General features: G+C 40.8%; 2 protein-coding genes across 2 annotated transcripts in view; one reads left to right on the top strand and one right to left on the bottom strand.

Moving 5' to 3' along the window:
- TSPAN11 (tetraspanin 11) overlaps window positions 1-24650 on the top strand; it is a 690523-nt gene that overhangs the window by 205742 nt on the left and 460131 nt on the right. The window lies entirely within an intron of this gene.
- Window positions 686-2390, bottom strand: LOC144832845 (sentrin-specific protease-like). The gene is made up of 7 exons (XM_078689160.1): window positions 2133-2390; window positions 1983-2027; window positions 1805-1873; window positions 1628-1697; window positions 1361-1445; window positions 1088-1196; window positions 686-802 (listed from the first exon to the last, which is right to left on the bottom strand). The coding sequence occupies exons 1-7, from the start codon at window positions 2388-2390 to the stop codon at window positions 686-688; spliced, it is 753 nt and encodes a 250-aa protein (XP_078545286.1).

The raw sequence follows: 24650 nt of genomic DNA, 5'->3' as shown, positions 1-24650 counted from the left end.
ATAGGTTGCTTTAAATACCTAAAAGCACATAGTAACAAGTGTGGATAATGGCGGTTGGTTTCAAGTTAGGAAATGTGCATTTCAATGTACTTAAAGGGTGAGGTACAAGCAATTTTATTTTTCAACATGCACTCACCATTTTTCACTCATGGATATAGAAGCAAAATATCGCTGATGCCAAACAGTAAAGAAGTTAACTTCCTTCATACCAAGAAGAGCACAGGACGACACTTCAGACCATGGTGATGTACAGCCGATTTGCAAAAACAAGATAAGTAACATAGTTACCATGCTTTTTCAAACACATTTGATACAAACGAAACCTCGATCAAAAGACATCGAAGACATGTCAACTTGGATGCATTTCACATGAATCCATCGGCGGCACTCATTGCATAGGACGGTGGCAAAACCAGACGAGGTACAATTACATGCACCACAGAAATCTAAGACAGAATCTAAAATTAAATAAAGAGAAACAATGCGTCATGAAACGGGTGTACTGTTCAATGAACATATTGAAAGAAGTGATAAACAATCTACAGTTGGGAGACATTGAAAACAATAATAAGTCTTCGATTCATTGCAAACAGCCAAAAACACCTAATACATAAAAAATGTACAGTTCACAATCCAAAAATACAGCGGTTTTATTTCAAAATAGAATATTGTTGAATAATTCCCTCTAACCTGAGAACTCCATGAGCTTCATTGCAATAAAGAGTCTGTAATCCTCCAGAAAAGCAGCATTTGTTATCTCTTGATGCGGAACAGGATAACCACTTAGGTACGATTCTGCAAACTAAACAAACATCACCGGAAATGAAATTTGGAAAAGTAGGGGAATGTAACCTAGTAAATCTGTAAAAACAATTTACTGTTTTAAATTGGGGAAAAATCCATCAAAGCTCACAAAATAGCGACATTCATATCGTGAAAATAATCTTAAAAAACTTAGTCAAAAACAAAGCAACATACACTTGCACTATCACCAAAGTAAGTTCCACAGTTGGAACTTAATAAGCATAGCTTAACATAAAACCACAGAAGGTAACATAAATAGATGATAACAGTATAGCAAAATTACCAGCATGCAAAAAACACCACAATTGTAGCTGTCCTGTTGCTTGACGTTACTTTCTACCATTAACTCCCATTGGTCATGATCTTTACAACCGATTGCCTGTAGGAAAGCACTTTACAAACATATCAAAGAGTTATTTTTCATATTTCTTCTACCAACAAAAAAATACAAGATGTAACTAGAATGAACAATTACTATCTTAAAAACATAACTCCCCAGTGTAACAAGACTTCAAGATTTACACAGATTTCAAAAACAAGTTAAGTATACTCTTACCTCCAATTTAATAAATGATGATGGTAGCTTGCAACATCAGCAACGATTGAGTCGTACAGAAATAAAAATTTGGACAAAGGTTTCACTATCTGGAAAGAAAAATAGAATGGAAAACAAGTATTGAAATTCAAGTCTTTTTACATACATTTCAGATTTCAAAACTTGTGGAAGGGAAATGCTAGCAGAGGGATTAATAAATTAACAAACATCAGGCATAACATTTATTACATGAAGAACACTTGTAGATAAAATAATTACATTTCACACTCACAATTAGTATCCAATGCATTCCCGTATTGGTGGGACACAGGACAGTCTCTTTTTCAAAAATAGGAAGCTATGAAATTAAGAACAAAATAAATATATTCAATATTCTCACAAAATTGAATAACACAATTATCAGATAAAACAAATCAGATGCAGGAAAGACATAACAGGATTTACCCGGCAAGAAGATGATGGATAATTGCCACTGAATACAGAGGAAGCCACTGTGCAAGACATCAATAAGCACTAAATATTAAAGAAATATAATGACGTGAGAATACTGTCTGAAAATGTACTTTAAAAATGAGTAAAAATAATAAGTTATCTGATGACTTTTTGTTTAAAAGAAAAGTACCTCTGCTCTTCGCATACATAGTCTTGACAGATAAGCATCTATCACCTTCAAAAGTATAAGAAGAAAAACTGTCCATTAAGACTTGCACTAAAATGACAAGCATACAAAAGTACAGTACGTACACTAAAAATTTTTATAAAGTAAGCATACCTCGTCACATATCCATTCATTAGGTTTCAAAGTAGCAAACGAAGAATCATATAGTTTATAACTTGAAACTATTGCTTCCAACCTTCCAGTGATAGGTTTATTCCACACATCGAGAACTTGCTTCTTCAAAACACACTCAAATGATAGAGGAGATGGAGGCCATGATGGAGAGATTGTAAGCTGTGCTGTAGACGCAGAAGTGTGTGGTGGAGTTGCTGAGAAACTTGATGGAGATGGTGCAAGCACTGCTGGAGACATTGCGAACCGTGCTGGAGACCGGGCGAGCCGTGATGGAGACGGGGCGAGCCGTGATGGAGACGGGGCGAGCCGTGATGGAGACGGGGCGAGCCGTGATGGAGACGGGGCGAGCCCTGCAGGCGATGATGAAAGGTTGCTTGGAGGAGAGACATTTTGCAATTCTTGGGAACTTGATGGTGACAGTCGGAGAGGTGCAGAACATGATGGAAGCTGAGAAGACCAACTATCACTGTTCATTGTGCCTGCAGAAACATTTTTTATAAAACATTACTAACAAGTTCATTCAATAAACACAGTACTATATCGTGTACTTATAACAAATAAAAACATAAAAATTGTTCAGGATACTGAATTCGTCTGTTCTTTACAGTATCGTGTCAAAAACAAATCTGTCCATATCACTTTAAGACGAACATAAAAAAACTGCACCATGATTAGTAGGTGAAGAATGAAAGAAGTGTACTACAGCAAGAAATTACCTGGATTGCTTACATTGTAAGGCCTCAACATGTCCAAATTAAAAGTTCTACTTAATACTGTGTTTTTAGCATTCATTAGCTTTACACGCTTTCCTTTTACTTCAGAAACAGTGTAGGGTCCTGAAAATCTCTGCTCCAAAACGCCGCCTTTTCTGGTGGAACGCCTAGTATTTTGCAATAACACTAACTGTCCTTTTTGAAAGATGTATGGCTGATATTTCTTGCAAAGTCTATTTTTAAATTTGACTTTCTGCCTTTCCTGGCCAACCTCTATATTCTGTTTTGCCTGTTCATGCAAGTCTGCTGTTCTAATTTTCATTTCTGCAACAATGGAGGAATATTCGCTTTCTGATGGTAGTACATACTCTTGCTAATAAAGGAAACATAAAAATTAATAAATGATATGTAATTGCATAGAACTAAAAGTTGACTTCATAAACACAATCTATTAACAAATAAGTAATACTTAGTGTGGAAAGAAAACTAAAATACTACATAGCAAGTTTTGCACACATACCAATTAACAAGTACCAATATTATTTCTACTCTTGGAAATCTCATACCTGCTCATCATCAAGCTCACAAGGGAATTTTGGTTCACGACCCAAGTACAGTAGAAAGGGGGAAAATTTCGTGGTGGAATGCGGCTTCGATCGTAATGAAAACAAAACATGGTCCAAATAACGATCCCAATCAGTCTGGTGCTCATTCACGTACTTGGTCAATGTGCTGTACAAAGAAACACGATGTTGCTTATGTGTTTTTTAAAAATAAAAATTCATTATTGGACATTCTTTTCCACAAACATATGTGATTATTACAGACTTAACATACAAAAAAACGTTAATGACGTTTAAAAGAGACACAATATCGAAACGATACAGCAAAGTATGCACAAGTCACAAAAATAAACACCTTGTTTGTGTGATTTTGAGCACATGTCATAAATCATCCGTAGAGCCAGAGTACACATAAAATCGATTGCAGCTCCATATGAATTTTCGAAATCTCATTTTACGGCTTACCTGATTGAGGTATTTTTGGGATACACCACTGCTAACCTATTAAGCCTCTCATTACCACACCCTATCCATTATGAAGTGTAGTAACCTCCCTGTTGCCCCTATCCCTCTCTCTGTAAAGCGATCAGATAACTATAAGATCTTTTGCTCGCTATATAACAATTTAAATAAATGAAGCTACAATTACCTTTTTATGTTGGCATTTGTACGCTCATCTAAACCATTTGTCTGGGGATGATAGGGTGCACTTACAGACCGTTTGATGTTCAACAGCTTACACATGTTAGCATTAACCTGAAAAGAAAAGTTCAGAACTTTCTAAAACAATTGTGCAATACAAGTTAACAATCACAAGGATTACAAAACGACAAACTAGATAATTCACAAATCAGATAAACTATGAGAATACATGAAAACAGGACAACAATGTCAGAAAAAGATACTTTGCTTACCTCGTTGACAAACTCCCGGCCTTGATCTGAGAGGATCCTTTCAGGACTACCATGGCGCAGAAAGATTTCCATAAGTTTCAAAGCAACTTCAGATGCAGTCTTTGTTTTTAAAGGGAATGCCTCAACCCATTTCGATAAATAATCGGTTGCAGTTAAAATATATCTGTATCCAGCAGGAGTTGTTGGTAAGGGGCCCATCAAATCCACTCCTAGAAGCTCCCAAACACGAGTCACCTACAAATAAAACAATTGCAAAAGTATGGAATAAGAAATAGCAAAACATGATTCTGCGGATAGACCTTCAAATATAAAGTATGACTTTTCTTAACATACTTTTATCGGTTTTAACTCGGGGCACTTCATGAGAGATGGCTGTTCCTTTTGACATGCATCACAAAGTTTAATCTGCAAATACATAATTGCGATGCCCAGTTAAACATGATGTCTGATTATAAAAAAACGCTCACATTACAGCAGATCATAGTACAAAAAAAAAGGAAAAAATAAAGAAGATTTACATTCAACATTAGAAATTGAAATTACAGGATACAATAACACTCACCCATTCTTTGATATGAGTTGACATATCTGGCCAAAAAAAACGGGCACTGATGCTTCGCTGTGTCTTATTAATACCGGAATGACCACCAAATGTCGAAGAATGAAATTCATGAAATATATTTCGGGCAGCTTCAGCACCAACAACAACTTTTCTCTTCACATCCTTCAATTTATGGAACAAATGTCCATCTAACGACAAGGAATAAGAAACAAAAACCAAGATTGACCAAACAAGCACTATAGAAATGCAAAGTCAACAAGCAATACAGCACATATTATACACACTTTCGAGCATTGAGAATTAACATTACAAAATAAGATACCTTCACATACGAAGTTTTTGGACATTCGACGCAATGCATGCTTATCAACCTTGGTGAAATCAACTGGATACACATTACGGCTCAAATATGCCAAAACCTGATTGAACTTTAAGGGATCCATTTCAATTAGCACTAAAAAGACAAAAAAAATTATTTCCAATATGCATAAACAGCATGGGGACGACATTAAAATAAAATGAAACCATCAAAACATCGAGCATGTACAAATGATAACATCAATAGATGCCATACACTGTGAACTTTAAAAAAATACAAAGCCATTAAGGAGATGATAAAGGGAAAATGGCATCATAAAAGATGTCTGACTTTACAGTACAAGAAAATGTGATATACAGAAAGAGATATCTTCGAATTTTTAAAAAGGAATATGAATGTCAAACACTTTCTACGACATTAAACGGCTAATAACACAACATCATTTTATCTCAAAGCTAAAAAATAGAGGCAACATAGAAGGAATGCTACAAAAAGAAGGTTTCAGTATCATTACAGTGTGCTAAGGAAACGTTACTTTCACTATGGCTATGGAAATGACTTCTAATCATAAGACAGCATACTGCTTCAATACGGAGTACATTAATAAGGATGATGATAGCAATAATGACATTCAGAGACAATCAAATTAGAGCTCACGAAATGAGGTTTCAATAGATTAGTTCTAAAACAAATTCATTTTCTAACATTTTGCTGACACCAGGACATAATTTACATTGACAGCTCATTGAACCACTTAAGTCAATCGATGAAACTTCGATGAATACTCCGAAAAAAAAAATTAATGGGCTTAAATATCAGGGTGAGATTACAATGTAAAATGCACTCACCAACTACAAGGAACACAAGAGCCGTTTGCCGTGCTCAGAGAAAGCTTATTGAAAACAAGGAAGAGATAGAATACACACTGAAGTGGAACAGACGCCAAACAAGGTTTGGACAGCAGACTGTAAGCAGGGCGGTGACTGTTATACTGTCAGCAGGGCTGCGAGTGTGACCTAGGCAACAGAAAAAAATCACAATTATTAATGTTGTCTCACATATTACAAACGTTGCACAATGAAGGTGTGATCAACAACTAATACTTGATAAAACACTTCCATAAACATCATTAATCACAGACCAGACACATGAGGTGGTTAACAGAAAAAGTCATTTGAGAAGGAATGGTCAGACGCCATTTTCAAAAATACCTAGATGCGTCACCGTTTTGAAATAATTCACACATTGGTGGGGTAAATAGAATTAAAGTTGAACAAATGCAATGCAAGCAGACGCAAAGCACAATATTATTTGATATTTTTTGATGGCTGCATTTTCAAACAAGAAGTGGTAATGCAATAGGTCTCGCATTAGAAATATGGAGCTATTGGTCTTGTGAATGACAAATAATTCAATTATGTCTTGCTTTTTAAAATAGCTACATGGATAGCTTTGACATTTGCAAAGCCAATTGTTTTAAATTTTGAGAATGTGACACTTGTAGCATTTGGAATGTAATTAGTTTTTTAGTTACGTGACTTTGATGCCAGCTCTGGGCGTTAGGCCACATATCTAGAGAGTACAACAGTGCAGCAGAGAAAAGACACAGCACGCACACGCCCACCACAATTAGGCCTAGAGCACGCCTTGGAAGAGACTCTGGAGGACACTAGCGTTTACAGTCAAGGCTAAAATCGTGCACCGTTCTCTACCACTGGTTAGGCATTCGCTGCTACCAAAAAGGCGCCATTCCGAAGAGTAACTCGATGCGTCACATTTTTAAGAAAAAAATATGGGTGGGGTCCATAGAATTCCATAAGCAGATAGGAACTGCAAGCACATGCACGACATTTATTTTCAATTTGTGAGGAATAGAACTTAAACACAGTAAAGTTTGGAGTTTTAAAGTAACTCGATGCGTCACAGTTTAAGAAAAAAATATGGGTGGGGTCCATAGAATTCCATAAGCAGATAGGAACTGCAAGCACATGCACGACATTTATTTTCAATTTGTGAGGAATAGAACTTAAACACAGTAAAGTTTGGAGTTTTAAAGTAACTCGATGCGTCACAGTTTAAGAAAGAAATATGGGTGGGGTCCATAGAATTCCATAAGCAGATAGGAACTGCAAGCACATGCACGACATTTATTTTCAATTTGTGAGGAATAGAACTTAAACACAGTAAAGTTTGGAGTTTTAAAGTAACTCGATGCGTCACAGTTTAAGAAAAAAATATGGGTGGGGTCCATAGAATTCCATAAGCAGATAGGAACTGCAAGCACATGCACGACATTTATTTTCAATTTGTGAGGAATAGAACTTAAACACAGTAAAGTTTGGAGTTTTAAAGTAACTCGATGCGTCACAGTTTAAGAAAAAAATATGGGTGGGGTCCATAGAATTCCATAAGCAGATAGGAACTGCAAGCACATGCACGACATTTATTTTCAATTTGTGAGGAATAGAACTTACACACAGTAAAGTTTGGAGTTTTAAAGCAGAAACTATTACAAGTAACTATTACGCTGGCTGCAGAAGCACCGTGATGGGGCCACATAAACGACAGAGCACGCACACGCCCACCACAATTAGGCCGAAGAGTAACTCGATGCGTCACAGTTTAAGAAAAAAATATGGGTGGGGTCCATAGAATTCCATAAGCAGATAGGAACTGCAAGCACATGCACGACATTTATTTTCAATTTGTGAGGAATAGAACTTAAACACAGTAAAGTTTGGAGTTTTAAAGTAACTCGATGCGTCACAGTTTAAGAAAAATATATGGGTGGGGTCCATAGAATTCCATAAGCAGATAGGAACTGCAAGCACATGCACGACATTTATTTTCAATTTGTGAGGAATAGAACTTAAACACAGTAAAGTTTGGAGTTTTAAAGTAACTCGATGCGTCACAGTTTAAGAAAAAAATATGGGTGGGGTCCATAGAATTCCATAAGCAGATAGGAACTGCAAGCACATGCACGACATTTATTTTCAATTTGTGAGGAATAGAACTTACACACAGTAAAGTTTGGAGTTTTAAAGCAGAAACTATTACAAGTAACTATTACGCTGGCTGCAGAAGCACCGTGATGGGGCCACATAAACGACAGAGCACGCACACGCCCACCACAATTAGGCCGAAGAGTAACTCGATGCGTCACAGTTTAAGAAAAAAATATGGGTGGGGTCCATAGAATTCCATAAGCAGATAGGAACTGCAAGCACATGCACGACATTTATTTTCAATTTGTGAGGAATAGAACTTAAACACAGTAAAGTTTGGAGTTTTAAAGTAACTCGATGCGTCACAGTTTAAGAAAAAAATATGGGTGGGGTCCATAGAATTCCATAAGCAGATAGGAACTGCAAGCACATGCACGACATTTATTTTCAATTTGTGAGGAATAGAACTTAAACACAGTAAAGTTTGGAGTTTTAAAGTAACTCGATGCGTCACAGTTTAAGAAAAAAATATGGGTGGGGTCCATAGAATTCCATAAGCAGATAGGAACTGCAAGCACATGCACGACATTTATTTTCAATTTGTGAGGAATAGAACTTACACACAGTAAAGTTTGGAGTTTTAAAGCAGAAACTATTACAAGTAACTATTACGCTGGCTGCAGAAGCACCGTGATGGGGCCACAATTAGGCCTAGAGCACGCCTTGGAAGAGACTCTGGAGGACACCAGCGTTTACAGTCAAGGCGCCATTCCGAAGAGTAACTCGATGCGTCACAGTTTTAAAAAAAAAAATATGTGTGGGGTCCATAGAATTCCATAAGCAGATAGGAAATGCAAGCACATGCACGACATTTATTTTCAATTTGTGAGGAATAGAACTTAAACACAGTAAAGTTTGGAGTTTTACAGCAAAAACTATTACAAGTAACAAAGGGGAACATGGCGGACCTACATGCAGAAATCTACTATTATGCTGGCTGCCATCGAAAAACGTCGAAAAATAATTCTAAATTTCGGTATGTGGCGCATTAGTAAAAGTGAAATGAGTTTTAGCCGCCGACAAGAAAACACAGACGTGTGGCGCATTAGTAAAAGGAACATTTCGGTATTTGGCGCATTAGTAAAAGGAACATGGCTTTTAGACGCCGACAAGAAAACACAGACGTCGATCAATAATTCAATATGCGCACTACTAAAAGGAACATTTAATAACTAAAAATTTACTATAACAATCACTAGAGCAATGACAACATTTTAAAAAAAGAAGGAGCAATTACTAAAAGGAACATTTAATACAGAACAACCACAATACCAAGAACAAGTATAAAGCAGCAAAACACAAGAGCAGAGGAAAGACTCACCGCTGAACAGCTTAAAAAGAATTTCACGAACAACGTCGTGGGATTATATACACAACAGAATTAGATGATTGGTTAAATAGAAGTGCAAGTAAACGTAAGCCTGCGATATGATTGGATGGACCGTGATTCTGAAATGTGATTGGCCTGCGACGAATGTGCGCAGATAAGGGGGTACAATGAATTATAACATACGTAGTGAAACGTCATGGAAACGTCACTGCGCATGCGCAATGTCTGTACGCATGCGCACAAACAGGGGGGGGACGCTCAGCCACGGGGGACGTTGGAACATGGAACACCGGCACGACCGCCATACCTTCGGCGTGGCCGATGCCGGCCCCTCCTTTCTATAGGGAACCTCTTCCTTTCTCAACAAAAGGGATGACATACATCAGTACTGCTATTTGGGGTGCAAATAAGGAAGCGTGGTTCAATCAGAACCCCAAAACATGAATTCTAACCTTTGGAATATTATGAACCAATTGGGCATAAAGCATAATAATAAAGCAAGTAACCTTATAGCAGTCCTAATGTCAATCTAAATTGTGATCCTACATTAATACAAACCCTAAATAAAAATTACATTTAATGTTTTTGAATTTTTTTAAAATTGTTTTCTATTCTATCTTCAATGCAACACTATCTTTCATTTTAAATACAATGAAATTATTAGTTCACCCAATTCTAAAATAATCAGGATACTTTTGTACAACATTCATGAGGAATTATGAAGAATTTGATTGGAGTCTGTGCAATTTTCATTCCAAGTGCTTTCTATGAATGAATTGTTCCATTTTCTTTGATTATACTTGTAACAAATAGTGAGTACTTATCTCTTTCACTAATCAGTTTGTGGATTATTTCAATGTAAGGGGGTTTAGGAGGCTCATCCCCCAGATCTGAGCACCACTTTCTTAAAATATTCTCCACATTGTAACAGGTGCAGTTATTTAGGTCTCAGCCTCTTTTTGTGAATCATTTGCCAAATTAAACAAAGCAAATGTAATTAAACAACAATAATTAAACTGTATCTAACACTACTGTTAATTTTTACTTAGATTAAAAGTCAGCGTTGAAATGCTTTGACCAAACCATGGCCAGATTTCCCAATGCATGGTATGCATTTTATTCATCTAGCAAGGATGACAAACAGATTTGACTTAGCAGAATTCAACCCTCTGACCATTTGACAAACCAAGATCGTCATAGTGTGTGCATTAGTCCACTGACTCACCCGCTCTGTATTTGAAAATAATGCAAAAATAGAACAAGCAAGATGCTCATAGTAGTGCAGGATCTGTTTTTATCCACAGTAGACTGAGCAAGGCACCAAAAGTAGCACACCACATCTCAAAGATCATGTTTCATCAGGCCTTATAGTCTTAAATGTTGTCCAATTTGAAGTACGATCCATCTTTCGGATGCCATGTATGATGGATAAGGCTATTTATCCCATATCCCCGACCTCTTCTGACAAACCTTGTTTGGTGGCACCTGCTAGTTGTGAATCCCACAATATATACAATTGTGGGGGCCTCAAACACTACTCATCTATGTGTGTGCAATGGAAATTTGAAGCCCCCTTTATCTTCTTCTCCTGAGAAGTTGTTCAGCTCAGTATTGAAGTGAACAGAAAACAGTAGCACGCTTTACAAATGTCTTGATTGATTGATTGGAATGCGTTAGATGGACTTGGGATGGAATACGAAGCCGGGCCAAAATGCAGTGTCCATGTGCTCCATCTATTCCCATCAAACATAACCACATGTTGCAGATGCTGCAAGATGATGGCGCAGGGATGCGTGCGCACAGGAGAACTTCATTTACATATGCTGACTTAACCCTGATGGTCAGTTCCTTTCACCGTTTGCGGCAGATGACTCCCCATATGCCACTCCACTCGTAAATATAGTCTATCATCATATACATACTACTTGCTAGGCGACACAGATTCCTTTTTTCCCTGAACCCCTGCCAATACTACATGCTCTTTAGCATATCCTGACCAATGCGTCACAATGGAAGCTAGTCACACGTCTATACACCATTATGCAAGATACAGCTCCAATTCGTATCCCCACTGCCCATGCTAATTGGGCATCAGATTTGAAACCTCTTCTTACTTGAGCAATGGAAATACTGCTGCTGTGAGCAAACTGCGGCCATTTTCCCCAATTATAGATTGGGTCTCATTAACTTTCTTCATCAGTTATAACACACACTTGCACAATTGCAACGCATGGGTGAGGGAAGAGGCACGATGCGAAAGGTGCTCTGCCGCTTGGGAGTCAAGTATACACCTTGCTTGGGACTGCCCCAAAATTGCTGACTACATGTCTACAGTCCATAACACTCTCCCAACAAATCACTGGGTATCCCCTACCACACAAGCCGACGATTTGTCTCCTGGGGTATGTTAGGGGCGTGCCACTTGCACAGCGCCGCCGCTTGACTGCCATGCTTCTGCTCTTGGCCAAACGCCAGATTGCTAAACATTGGGGAAAGAAAGCTGTGCCCAAAGTCACATCCTGGCTGCAGGATGCGATGCAATGTCACAAACAACTGTCCACCCATTGGGAAATTACGCCCCCACTTATCGCCCTAAGGACATTTGGGACCCACTTCTCATTTATGTGCGTTCAGGCACTTCATCCTCCCTTTGATGATATTCGCTCCTTCGCAATTGTACTTTAGTTACTCTTAGGTAGACCCTCAAATACATATCAGAGCCTAGAAAGCTGCACCGGTTTCTTGTTCTTTGATGGTTTGCTTTGTATGCAGCGTCTCACTCGACCTGGAGTTCCTGTTGATGATCCTGGCATTTATTACGACCTACTATTGATTGACAGTTAATGATCTGACATTATTTTTATGCAATCTATTATGGCGACTATTGTGATTTCATCATATGATGTCTGTGTTCTTCCCTGCCCCCTCTCTTTCTCCCCTTTACCACCCCCCCTCCATCCATGTATTTTTCCCTGTGCCCGCCTTCTGTTACTGTAATGAGACTATAATCTCTTCTGGTTGTTTTATGCCTTATATGCCGATAAACTTTTTTTTTTACAAATTCTTTATAGCAGCGAGAATGGTGGCTGTGAATGGAAATGTGTTTGTGCTTATGAATATCTGGCAAGTAAATCTATACTTTTAAGTGCTATACACATATGTCGTCTTATGATATTATGCATTAGCCCATTAAAACTCTATCAAATCACTTCTACCTTATGTTCCCTACACTGGGTGGTAAAGGCTGGTTAGACTGAATTCCATATAAAGATGTTGTTGCAAGACAAAAAAAATCAATATTCAAGAGCAGCAAGAAATTGCTTTAGCAGTGGCTAGTCAAGCTTTCTTTTAGTACCATTTGGGTGGCAGATGCGGTCACCTTGTCCTTTGGGTTGCTTTGGCGTGACTGTGTTTTTTTTATTTCACGCTTAATTCGGAATTGTTTGACATCATAGGAGTTTGAATTGCTGAAAATAGGCAATACATTTAGCTTTGGAGCAACTGTAATCTTACCAGTGCCTAAAAAATACTTCAGATGCCTCTTATGCGGGATACAGCTGAGCCACAAAGAATCTTTCTGTTGTTTCTAGATTTAAACACTCAAAATGGGAAAACAACTCTTTTTGAGTCCAGCAATATAAATTATAGAACGGTCTACGACTGTGTCTGAAAGGAGAATTTAGCCTGTGAAGTTTAGAAAACATCAGAAAATCTGATTGCACCCAATCATTGATCATATAGAGAGATAGAAAAAGAAGCACAAGGGAAAGAGTGTGTCAACAGCAAGCAAAAGAAACGACATGAATTTATAAGCCACCTTCAACCATCCGACTGACTACCAAGTATTTATCATTATCCAAATTCAATCATTTGGCGATTATTAGATACCCATCCACCCTTTTATGCACCAGCAGCCATCCATATATTCATCCATCTTTTCATCAATGTATATTCCCATTCAAATGTCTGTCCATCTGTGCGGTCATCATCCACCTGTCTGCATATGCCAATATGTATCTGACGGTATATTTGTGGTCTGTGCGTGTATCTGTGCCTTTATCTATTGTCTATGTATGTTTTTGCCTGGACATGTGTTATCTCTGCCTGATTCCAAATAAATCAAACCATAATGTCCAACCGCTACAGTGAAATACAACAAAAAATACACACAGATTCAACAAGCCAGACCGACTGGGCATGTCAATGATTGTTTTATAAAGCAATTCACATACTGGTGTAGTTTCATTTTGGCCATGTTCCAATAAAGAGAAGGTGTTTCAGAGCCTGGATACTTGGCATTTTATAGGGACCTTCTGCATATTTCGTATTGAATAGTACAAAGTAATGGATGGAAATTCTTGGATAGATGTGCTCCACTGATGATGATCCTGAAAGCTTCCCGTCTCACTTTGGCTTGGTTTTCTAGGCTCTTACCTCTTACAATGGTAATGTTTGCCATGTCTAAATGAATGCCTATATCAGATCAAGTGTTCCTATGTCCACTGCTTTAAATGGGCTGGCACTGTCCAGTACTGAGTACCAGCACGTTTTTATTTTGAGAGGGGAGGTACTGGCACATCTCAAGAGAAATATAATACTTTTAATTGGAGAGTGCCTGCACTTCTCAGAAACAAGCAGGCACTCTATTTTCCATTTCAAGCACTGCCTATGCCTGAAACAAGTGCTGCTTTGTGAATTTATCATTGAGCCCAAAACTGCAGAATGTAATTAAAGTACTGCTGATCACTGTACTCATCTGGGAGCACAGGCAGGTCCATATCACCTATAACAACATGTATATCGGAGGGTCTAAAACAAAATCTACGCACAATATATCCTAAAAGAATCCCCTAAGACAACCTCAAACTATGTGTATCTGACAAGGGTCATCCCCAAAGTGGTCAGAGAAGGATGCCCATCAGTCACCACATGGAACCGCCCTTCATCATTTGGGATTCCGTCAAGACCACCTATAGGATAGCCAGCCAACTATCACGGTCGGGGGTCCAGATGTTAGAAAGGAACTCCACCGCCGGTCAGTAAGGTCTAACTGTGGTCTCGCTACTCATGTTCTGAGGATTTTAGTATCAAAACGGAGGGACTGATGCTGCAGTGCTCAAAAAAGTGTGTGAAAATTAGAAAAATAAAATTAGAAGAATAAGTGATAATAAAATAGGATGGGAGGGTTACTCATAACTTTATTCTGGTGTTACCCAACCTCCTGGTGTTAAAAAGTAGCAGTGACAGTCACACATTTATGGACTGTCTGAATGTTCTATGTGGTCGACATGTTTCAGCAATTTAGTGACAGGTTCGTCATTGCTTTCTTCAGGACCATATTAACTGATAGCTACTGCAAATAGTGATTGTGAAAACAAATATGTGCTCTTATCAAAAACAGATACAGAGATCACCTGATATCACTAGGTGTTCAACTCCCTCTTTTCAAGGTCTGCTGAAAAAGAGGACAGAGAAAGATATGAGGAATGAACCCAGGGTATATCCTAAGATAAACCGGCGTATACCATTACCATAATTATGATTAATAATCAGTATCCCCAATGTATACGAATGCAACTATACATTAAGTGCACATGTGTTATCATTGGGCCTGTACTAGTAAATACCAATGAAAAAAGGTTAAACCATCTTACCATGCTTGTAAGAGGTATGGACCTCACCCCACCTGGCCACGGCTCAGGGAAAGGGGAAGCACCGCTCTATGATAGAAAGAGATAAACATATACCACTTTGTTACTTATACTCAAGCTACCAATTACTTGAAAAAATCGCGGTAGCACACTCAAACAGAGATATCACTCATTTTCAACTCGTATGCCGCACCAAATAATGGTCTCAAAAGTCGTAAGTTGTTTTAGTATTGTAAATCAAAAGGCGGCTTCATAATGTGACAACTGCTCGTGCCGCATATTTAGGAAGAAGCCAGACCACCGTTCTTACAAAAAATAATAATAGATTTACAGACACATTACACGTTTTAATCTCGCCAAGCGAAAAGCAACAGCAGCGGTTTAGGTGGAAACAAAGCTGATCGTGCCGCGTGTGCTTTACATGGCCAGTACGTCATCAGATCTTCCTACATGCACCACCATAATCACACACACGATGCAGACAAGTTAGGCCGGAGAAAACGCGGAAATCCGTTCCCTACCTATCCGTCGGTACTTCAAAACCGGCGTCCGAGCCGATCGGGGAGGTACCGGGGATGGAAAGACTGCAAGTTATATCGTATTGCGTGAGTGGATAGGAAATGCTCACGTGGTATACTCCCATCATTTAGATGTCATGTGGCTTCTGATAGGCTCAAGAGGGCAGATTATTAGCCAATCAGAATGCCATGTTAATACGATGACATTACGTCCTCTCTGTTGTTTATCGTGAAGATAAACAACAGAGAGGACGTAATGTCATCGTACTAACATGGCTTCTGATAGGCTCAAGAGGGCATATTATTAGCCAATCAGAATGCCATGTTAGTACGATGACATTACGTCCTCTCTGTTGTTTATCGTGAAGATAAACAACAGAGAGGACGTAATGTCATCGTACTAACATGGCATTCTGATTGGCTAATATTCTGCCCTCTTGAGCCTATCAGAAGCCACATGAGCATTTCCTATCCACTCACGCAATGCGATATAACTTGCAGTCTTTCCATCCCCCGGTACCTCCCCGATCGGCTCGGACGCCGGTTTTGAAGTACCGACGGATAGGTAGGGAACAGCTTTCCGCGTTTTCACCGGCCTAACATGTCTGCATCGTGTGTGTGATTATGGTGGTGCATGTAGGAAGCTCTGATGAAGTACTGGCCATGGAAAGCACACGCGGCACGATCAGCTTTGTTTCCACCTAAACCGCTGCTGTTGCTTTTCGCTTGGCGAGATTAAAACGTGTAATGTGTCTGTAAATCTATTATTATTTTTTGTAAGAACGGTGGTCTGGCTTCTTCCTAAATATGCGGCACGAGCAGTTGTCACATTATGAAGCCGCCTTTTGATTTACCATACTAAAACAACTTACGACTTTTGAGACCATTATTTGGTGCGGCATACGAGTTGAAAATGAGTGATATCTCTGTTTGAGTGTGCTACCGCGATTTTTTCAAGTAATTGGTAGTTTGAGTATCAGTAACAAAGTGGTATATGTTTATCTCTTTCTATCATAGAGCGGTGCTTCCCCTTTCCCTGAGCCGTGGCCAGGTGGGGTGAGGTCCATACCTCTTACAAGCATGGTAAGATGGTTTAACCTTTTTTCATTGGTATTTACTAGTACAGGCCAAATGATAACACATGTGCACTTAATGTATAGTGGCATTCGTATACATTGGGGATACTGATTATTAATCATAATTATGTTAATAGTATACGCCGGTTTATATTAGGATATACCCTGGGTTCATTCCTCATATCTTTCTCTGTCCTCTTTTTCAGCAGACCTTGAAAAGAGGGAGTTGAACACCTAATGATATCAGGTGATCTCTGTATCTGTTTTTGATCTGAGCACATATTTGTTTTCACAATCACTATTTGCAGTAGCTATCAGTTAATATGGTCCTGAAGAAAGCAATGACGAACCTGTCACTAAATTGCTGAAACATGTCGACCACATAGAACATTCAGATAGTCCATAAATGTGTGACTGTCACTGTCTACTTTTTAACACCAGGAGGTTGGGTAACACCAGAATAAAGTTATGAGTAACCCTCCCATCCTATTTTATTATCACTTATTCTTCTAATTTTATTTTTCTAATTTTCACACACTTTTTTGAGCACTGCAGCATCAGTCCCTCCGTTTCGATACTAAAATCCTCAGAACATGAGTAGCGAGACCACAGTTAGACCTTACTGACCGGCGGTGGAGGTCCTTTCTAACATCTGGACCCCCGACCGTGATAGTTGACTGGCTATCCTATAGGTGGTCTTGACGGAATCCCAAATGATGAAGGGCGGTTCCGTGTGGTGACTGATGGGCATCCTTCTCTGACCACTTTGGGGATGACCCTTGTCAGATACACATAGTTTGAGGTTGTCTTAGGGGATTCTTTTAGGATATATTGTGCGTAGATTTTGTTTTAGACCCTCCGATATACATGTTGTTATAAGTCTATATGGAACATATTGGAGCTTGGTCTTTAAAATTCCCCTGGGTCATTATTACTTGTTTATTGCAGGTCCATATCACCACCAGATACTTTTGTATGGCTGTATAGTTAGTGGTCAGCCGAAGAGTACTGGAGGTGGTGGTATATTTGATGCCAATCCCAAAAAGGTGTTTTTGGACCTAGCAACATAACCTCTTCTTTTGCCACTGTGTACTTTAGCTCACTGGCCCCATCTGTTCTTGGGTAAGCAGTGGCATAATGTGTGGCACTCCTGCAGTATGTAAAAAAGGGTCATTGACTCTCTCATATCTCACAGACATTCATTGGCCTTTGGTGAAATGGGGCTCCTCTAAAGGGTTTTGGGGTCCCGCAACAGAAGGGGTAGCCCCCTACGCCATAGGGCTGCAAGGGCCTGTGTTATGCCCCTGCCTGTAAGATTCTATACATCTGAGAGAAGTCATGTGTGCTGCTGGTACGGGTTTAGAATGTATGTCATCTGCTTAGGAGCTGATAGCCTGACTTATCTCACTGATCAACTGTAAGTGTGACACAATATAATAATGGGGCAAGAGTAGGGGGGGTTAGGTAATGGGGTGCATTGTACAATGTGGCTGTGCAACCTCATCACGTAATACACTTACCAACCCTTTTAGGAGGACCCTTGTGCTTCGTCTGTGATGCCCTCAGCTCAATCCTGGGTAGCTGTGGCACTAAGCAGCAAGGCTTATTGTTGGAAAATGCCCTCTCTGTAGAGTCATACCCAAATTTTTTGCATGCCTCTCCCTAGTTTTTCCTGACTTCGTTTTTTATAGCTCTAGGACTCTGGGCACATTACCAGTGCTAATAAATGCTAAATTGCTTGTGCTCTCTCTCCTAAACATGGTAACATTGGCCTAACCCCAATTGGTATTTTTAATTTACTTATCAGTCTCTAGTAAAGTGTGATACATATGCCCAGGGCCTGTAAATAAAATGCTACTAGTGGGCCTGAAGCACTGACTCTGCCACCCACTTAAGTAGCCCTCTAACCATGGCTCAGGCCTGCCCTTACAGAATATTATGTGCAGTTTTAAACTGCCTCTTTGGCCTGGCAAGGTAATCCTCCTGTCAGGTCTAAACCTTCCCTTTTTATTCATGTAATTCACCCCTCAAGTAGGCCCTGCCTAGTCCACAAGGCAGGGTGCCATGTATTTAAAAGGCTGGGCGTGTTCTTTCCCGTATAAAAAAATCCCAATTTCATTTCTCACTACTGACTGGCCTATCTCACCCATAGGATAACATTGGGATTACCTTATTATGTCTTTTAAGTGTAATTCCCAATTGTGAAGAGATAGAGTCTTCATGTTCGGTGTCACGGTACTCACAATTTAAAATCAAAACTCATTGTGTATTCGGATTTTAAATTCCAGTTTAGAAAATGTCACTTTTAGAAAGTTGGCATATATTTACTTTAGACAGTTGGTGCCATCTGCCTGTGTCTGTAATACACGTCTCGGGTGGGTGACAGCTGACTTTCTGCATTCCCTATAGACAGCCACACACAAAGGAAGGGTAGGTGTGACTGAGTGGCCATCTGCATGCAGATGGGCCATCCTGAGCAGGTTAGGAGGGATGAGCAAAAAAGACAACAGAACCCTGCCCCAATACTATATGTAGGTCCCACAAAGGGATCCTATTTTATGAACACGACTAACTGGTAGGGAATGGAGCCAACCACACACACAACTGATATGTATTCTCAGGATTTCATTTTATTTTGTTAAATATTTAGTCATTTTTATATATGGTGTGCTATAGTTTCATCATAGTAAAATGTATAGCAAAAATAGGTAACAACAATTAATTAAATACCATTTGAGGTCCCTCACACATTCTTCCAGTCTTCAAACACTTCTCATTCATCCCATACAACAAACAAACATACATTTCATTCTATAGTACATCAGTGCCTATTAGAATAACTGAGGTGGATCAAGTTATAATAACACAGAAGGGGGATAGTCGGGAAGGGATCGGAATCAAGTAGGTCCAGAAAACATGATTAGATGGAAATTCATCCCTACCACGGGTCACGCCGAGGAGGGATGAGCAAACAGTCAGTGGCGGCTCCTCTGCTAAGGCAGAGGAGTGTCACCCCGCTGCTTTTTAGCAGTGAAATAAAGGTAAAGTAAAATGATAATAACTCATGTTATTATTATTTTATTGTGTCCTACTGCAGCAGCTTTGCGGGGCTGCTCTGCTCAAAGGGCAGGGGAAGGGTGGTAGCACCCTCCTTAGTGCACAATGACTGTTTGGCTGGCCAAACATGTCATGCGCACTTCGCATGTTCTCCATGCATGCTGCATTATAGCCTGCATGGAGAACATGTCCAGGCTCCTAGTCACCGTCTGAGCACCGAACCACGGCGCTCAGACCAATGACAATGCTGCTTAGGTAGTGTTGTGATTGGCTGACTGGGAACCTGGGTGTGCTTTCTGTTCAGGCCAAGCGAGGGCCGACAGAGGAGAGACGCGGTGAGGAATCGGCGAGAAAGTATATATTTTTCTTGCCTTTTTTCATACCCGCTTCTACCCCCATCCTCCCGCCCTCCCACCCACACCCCGCTACCTCCAATCTGTGCCGGCCGCCATGCTGACAGTTACACCTGAAAGGGCTGTGTCCTGTCCCCACACAAAGGGTTGCATACCCCCCTGTAGTGAGTCTGGAGCCAGGGAAGAAAGTGCAGGGACTCTCTGTACTTCAAAACATTATTTGAAGTCACCCCCACTTCAAAAGCACCACCAGGTATAAGTACTGGACCTCTTAAACCACTAAATCAGTACACATCTGGATCTGTGACCACTCTGCCAGGAAGAAGAGCTGCTGGACTGCTGAAAGGACTCCTCTATTCTTGACTGCTGCTTTGATGGGCTCTGTCTGGGTGTTCTCTTGCCTACTGCCTGCTGTTCTCCTGCCTGGGAGAGAAGGACTAGACCTGCATCGCCTCCTGCTCCAAGTTGCAGGGATATCAAAGACTTAAACTACCTGCATCTATACCTGGACTCTGCAAGCTGTGAGACAGTGTACACTACCCATCCACATCCAATTCCATTTCGGATTTGTTTTCAATGTTCCCTGCGTTGCATTTTTTTACTCATCCTCCATATCATATCTCTAACTGGTTCTGCAACTGGAACCATGGAGTTTGAGCTGGCCAAAGTACTTGCAAGGAGATGGGAGTTGCTGCCCAAGGAGCCACCAGGACGTCGGAATTTCAAAAGGCACTGGTGGCCCGGGCATAAACCTGCTCCAAGGAGAATGAAGGATTAGGAGAGTCTGGGAATGGCTCCTGCAGTGGCTGATTGAGACATCCCTGAATTTGAGTACCCTGTGAGAGCAGAAAGCAGTGTCTACTCCCGTGGCATCTCCACTGAAAACTGGCTGAGAGAAGAGAGAATCCAAACTACAGCTGGCACAGTTAAAAATGGAAGTCGAGGTGAGAAAGGCGGGATGAGCCTTTGCTGAAATATACTTTTGCAAGCTCATGAACTGAGTCTGAAAGAGCTGGACATCAATGCCGAGCAGTCTGATACTAGCAGTGATGGTGGCTGCACAAGTGCAGTACCTGATGGAGACAAAAGGTTTTGTATACACAAGCATTTGGTGCCCAATTATGTGGTGGGTGATTACATTGATAAGTGGTTTTGCTGCTTATGAGGTTTCACTCAAAGTACACAGGGTTCCTGAGAAGCACTGGGGAAGTGGAATATGGAAACACATGCCAAAAAAATGGGAGGGACACACTTTTGACTTTAGAAGTATACCCCTATAAAGGCCATTTTGATTCCCAAATTTGGACTGACTCCTGAAAACTTTCGTTAAAGATTCAGGGACTGCTAGAAAAGTCCAGAACCAATCCTTGGTAAATGGCATTGATTACTCCAGTAAAGAACTGAATGGCTGGGTGAGGGGCAGCAAAGTTACTGATTGTAACGTACCATTTGATCATGAGAGAGCACATGCTCAGTATTTCTTTTACTGAGTTGCGCCAGCACCTGTTTGACAGCAAGTTGATTGACCCCAGGAAGCTTGCTGAGGAGGTACATGTCTGGGCTAGCACCAGAGTGTACAAGAAGGTACCTGGGAGTGACCCTAAGACGGGTGGTTCAGGTTCCCCCCAGCAGAGTGAGAGGTAGGTTAAAATGACCCAGACAAATCCCAGAGTAAGGCTGAAGGAAAGAGTTTTTGTGCCCCATCTAAGAAACAGTTTTGTTCTAGCTGGAGATGGCCCAGGGCAATCCATTTCCAACCCGGCTGCTATGAATGCTCCCAGTTAAGACAGAACCAGGGGGACTCTGTCCAAAGAAACTACCCACTGGTGAGACCTCTAAAGGAGTGGCAAATATGGCCTTAGGGGTAAGTAGTCCCATGGGGCAGGTCATAGACCATGCCATGATCTCCCTTAGTTGGGAGATAGAGTCAGATAGTTAGCTGGTGATCCCTGAGGGTGGGAGTCATTACTTCCAACAGGTGGAAGTGAATAGGTCCTAGTCATTGCTCTGAGAGATACCAGGGCTAGCCAGACCATGGTTGTAGAAATGCCAGCTACCCCAGAGCAGTACACGGGCAAGGTGTGTCGGGCCACTCAGGACCATTTGCAGGACTTTTTCCGCCCTATGGCCCTGGTACCCCTGGAATGGGATGGGGATGTGATCCAGAGGAGGGTCATAGTCCCCAGATGTCCATGGACTGCATTCTGGGGAGTGAGTTACCTCTGATGTCGGAAGAACTGGGAAGTGCAGCCACCAAGGGCTCCATGAATGTCCAGTTTTCTGGGGTACCAATCCCAAGCGGTGGATACCAGAGCCCAGATGAAGGGGCAGTGTGAGGGAGGACTGACCCCTGTCCCCTGTCCCCTGTTCAGCCTTAGGGTACAGACCCTGGGGTGAGGGACCTGTGTCAAGATACCTACACTGAACTGGTTAGAGGTAGAGTGGAAGTAGGGTACCAAACATCTGTCGATAATACCCCCACTCTAAGGCACCTCAGAGGTCAGTGAAACCTCAGGAGCCACTAAGGAACTCCTTGCCAACCCAAGGCTGGAAGAGAATCCTACCCAATATCTTCACGTAGGCTGCTGGTTACTGTCCTTATGAACAGAGTTTTCCTTGTGTTGAGGAGAGAAGTTGTATCCAAGAGGTAGAATGACCACATAACCTTTTGGCCATGGTGGTACGTTCTGCCTACTAAGATACATTTGAGGGCAAGTTAAAGTTAGGTGCTGCACAGATCGGGTCCACAGGTGAGAAGAAGGGTTCCTCATGGGTCAGTTCAGTGGCTCAGGAGAATATAGAAAGAGGGGTCAAACTAAAGTCAGAAAGTCGTAGAACTGACAGGTGCCTCTGCAGTAGAGGGCCATTGTCCACGTTCTGTTGCCTAAGCAGGGAATTCCATGAAAGCATTAATTAGTCTCCCCTGGCTTTCGGCTGGAGGGGGGTCATGTGGGAAAATGTCTCTCTCCGAAGGATAACCTCCAAGCTTTTCGCCTTCCTCTCCCTACTTTTTGCTGACTTTATTTTTGCTGGGGCTTTAGTACTCTGTGCACTTTACCACTACTAACCAGAGGTAAATTGCTTGTACTCTCTCCCCTACACATGGTACCATTGGCTTAACCCCATTTGTCAAATGTAATTTACTCACCCTCGTAACCAGCGCATTGCATCCTGAATCAATGTACCGCCTAATGTGGGAGCAGCAGCCGCGCATCGCATCCGGGTACTACCGCCTCGCACTCGGAAACCGATGCATCGCTCTAGTTGCGTGAAGAAAATCGATGCATCTCGTCCACTGCATGCCTCAACACCAATGCATCGCCTCGGCTGCATCCCACATCCTCCTTGATGACAATGTATCCCGGATCAAGGTACTTTGGTTTAACATGCTCAAGTGTGTCCCTGCATCCGGCCCTTGCTCCATCGCCGTTGGTCTGAACGTTTGACTTTTCACCGGTCTAGCACGACCAGATGACCCATTTAAGCGTAAATTGCCTCTAAGCGCTATTTTGACATTTATTCTTTAAAAATTCATACCTCGGTTTTGACTTGTTTTATTTGTGTCATTTTGATCTTGCTTATTTATAAAATCCTAATCTATTTTTCTAACCTGGTGTGGAGTCTTTTTGTGGTGTTTTCACTGTGTTACTATTTGAAGTGTTGCACAAATGCTTCACACATTGCCTCTTAAGTTAAGTCTGACTGATTTGTGCCCAGCTACCAGAGGGTGAGCACAGGATAATTTAGGGTGTGTTGTGGCTTACTTGACTAGGATTATAGTTCCTGCTTAGTCAGGGAGCATATCTCTGCCAACCAGAAACCCAGAATCTAACATTTGCACAGAGGAACAACTGTAAAGTATTTAAACAGCATCAAAAGAATTGAAGAAATCAAAACAACACTCAACAAATCTGACATCAATTTACTAAAATAGAGTGTATTTTTATAAGAATGTAGATGCTAGAATGAAAAAGATCAACCAGAGGGTTCTGGGGATATAATAATAATAATAATAATAAAATGGCTGTTTGTCAAGCGCTTGATTGTCCCAGCACTGCAAGAGAGTGACCAGATAAAAAGATAAAAAGCCATATGTCTATCTACTTGCATGAACTGAAAGTCATGACTATGCTAGTATCTAAGGTAAATAGCCATGTTTTTAGTCTCCTTCCGAACAGTAGCTCCGATGGTTCCATCCTCAGATGGAGGGGTAGAGAATTCTGTGCCTAAACCGCAAGAAACACAAAGGAGCGACCGCCCCATCAAGCTGTCCTTCCCACAGAATAACTGCCTGGTTCATTCCAAAGAATCTGAGATTACAGCTTGGTTTGTGGCATTTCACCAAAGAGGCGAGATACCCTGGACCTTTATCTTTAAAGATTCAGTGGCAGAAGCACATGTCTTTAAATAAGATTCTCTCTTTCAGTGGTAGC

This window comes from Lissotriton helveticus, chromosome 1_1 (genome assembly GCF_964261635.1).
Source record: "Lissotriton helveticus chromosome 1_1, aLisHel1.1, whole genome shotgun sequence".
Lineage (NCBI taxonomy): Eukaryota > Metazoa > Chordata > Amphibia > Caudata > Salamandridae > Lissotriton > Lissotriton helveticus.
The sequence above is the reverse complement of the archived record's forward strand: the minus strand, read 5'-3'. Positions and strand labels throughout refer to the sequence as shown.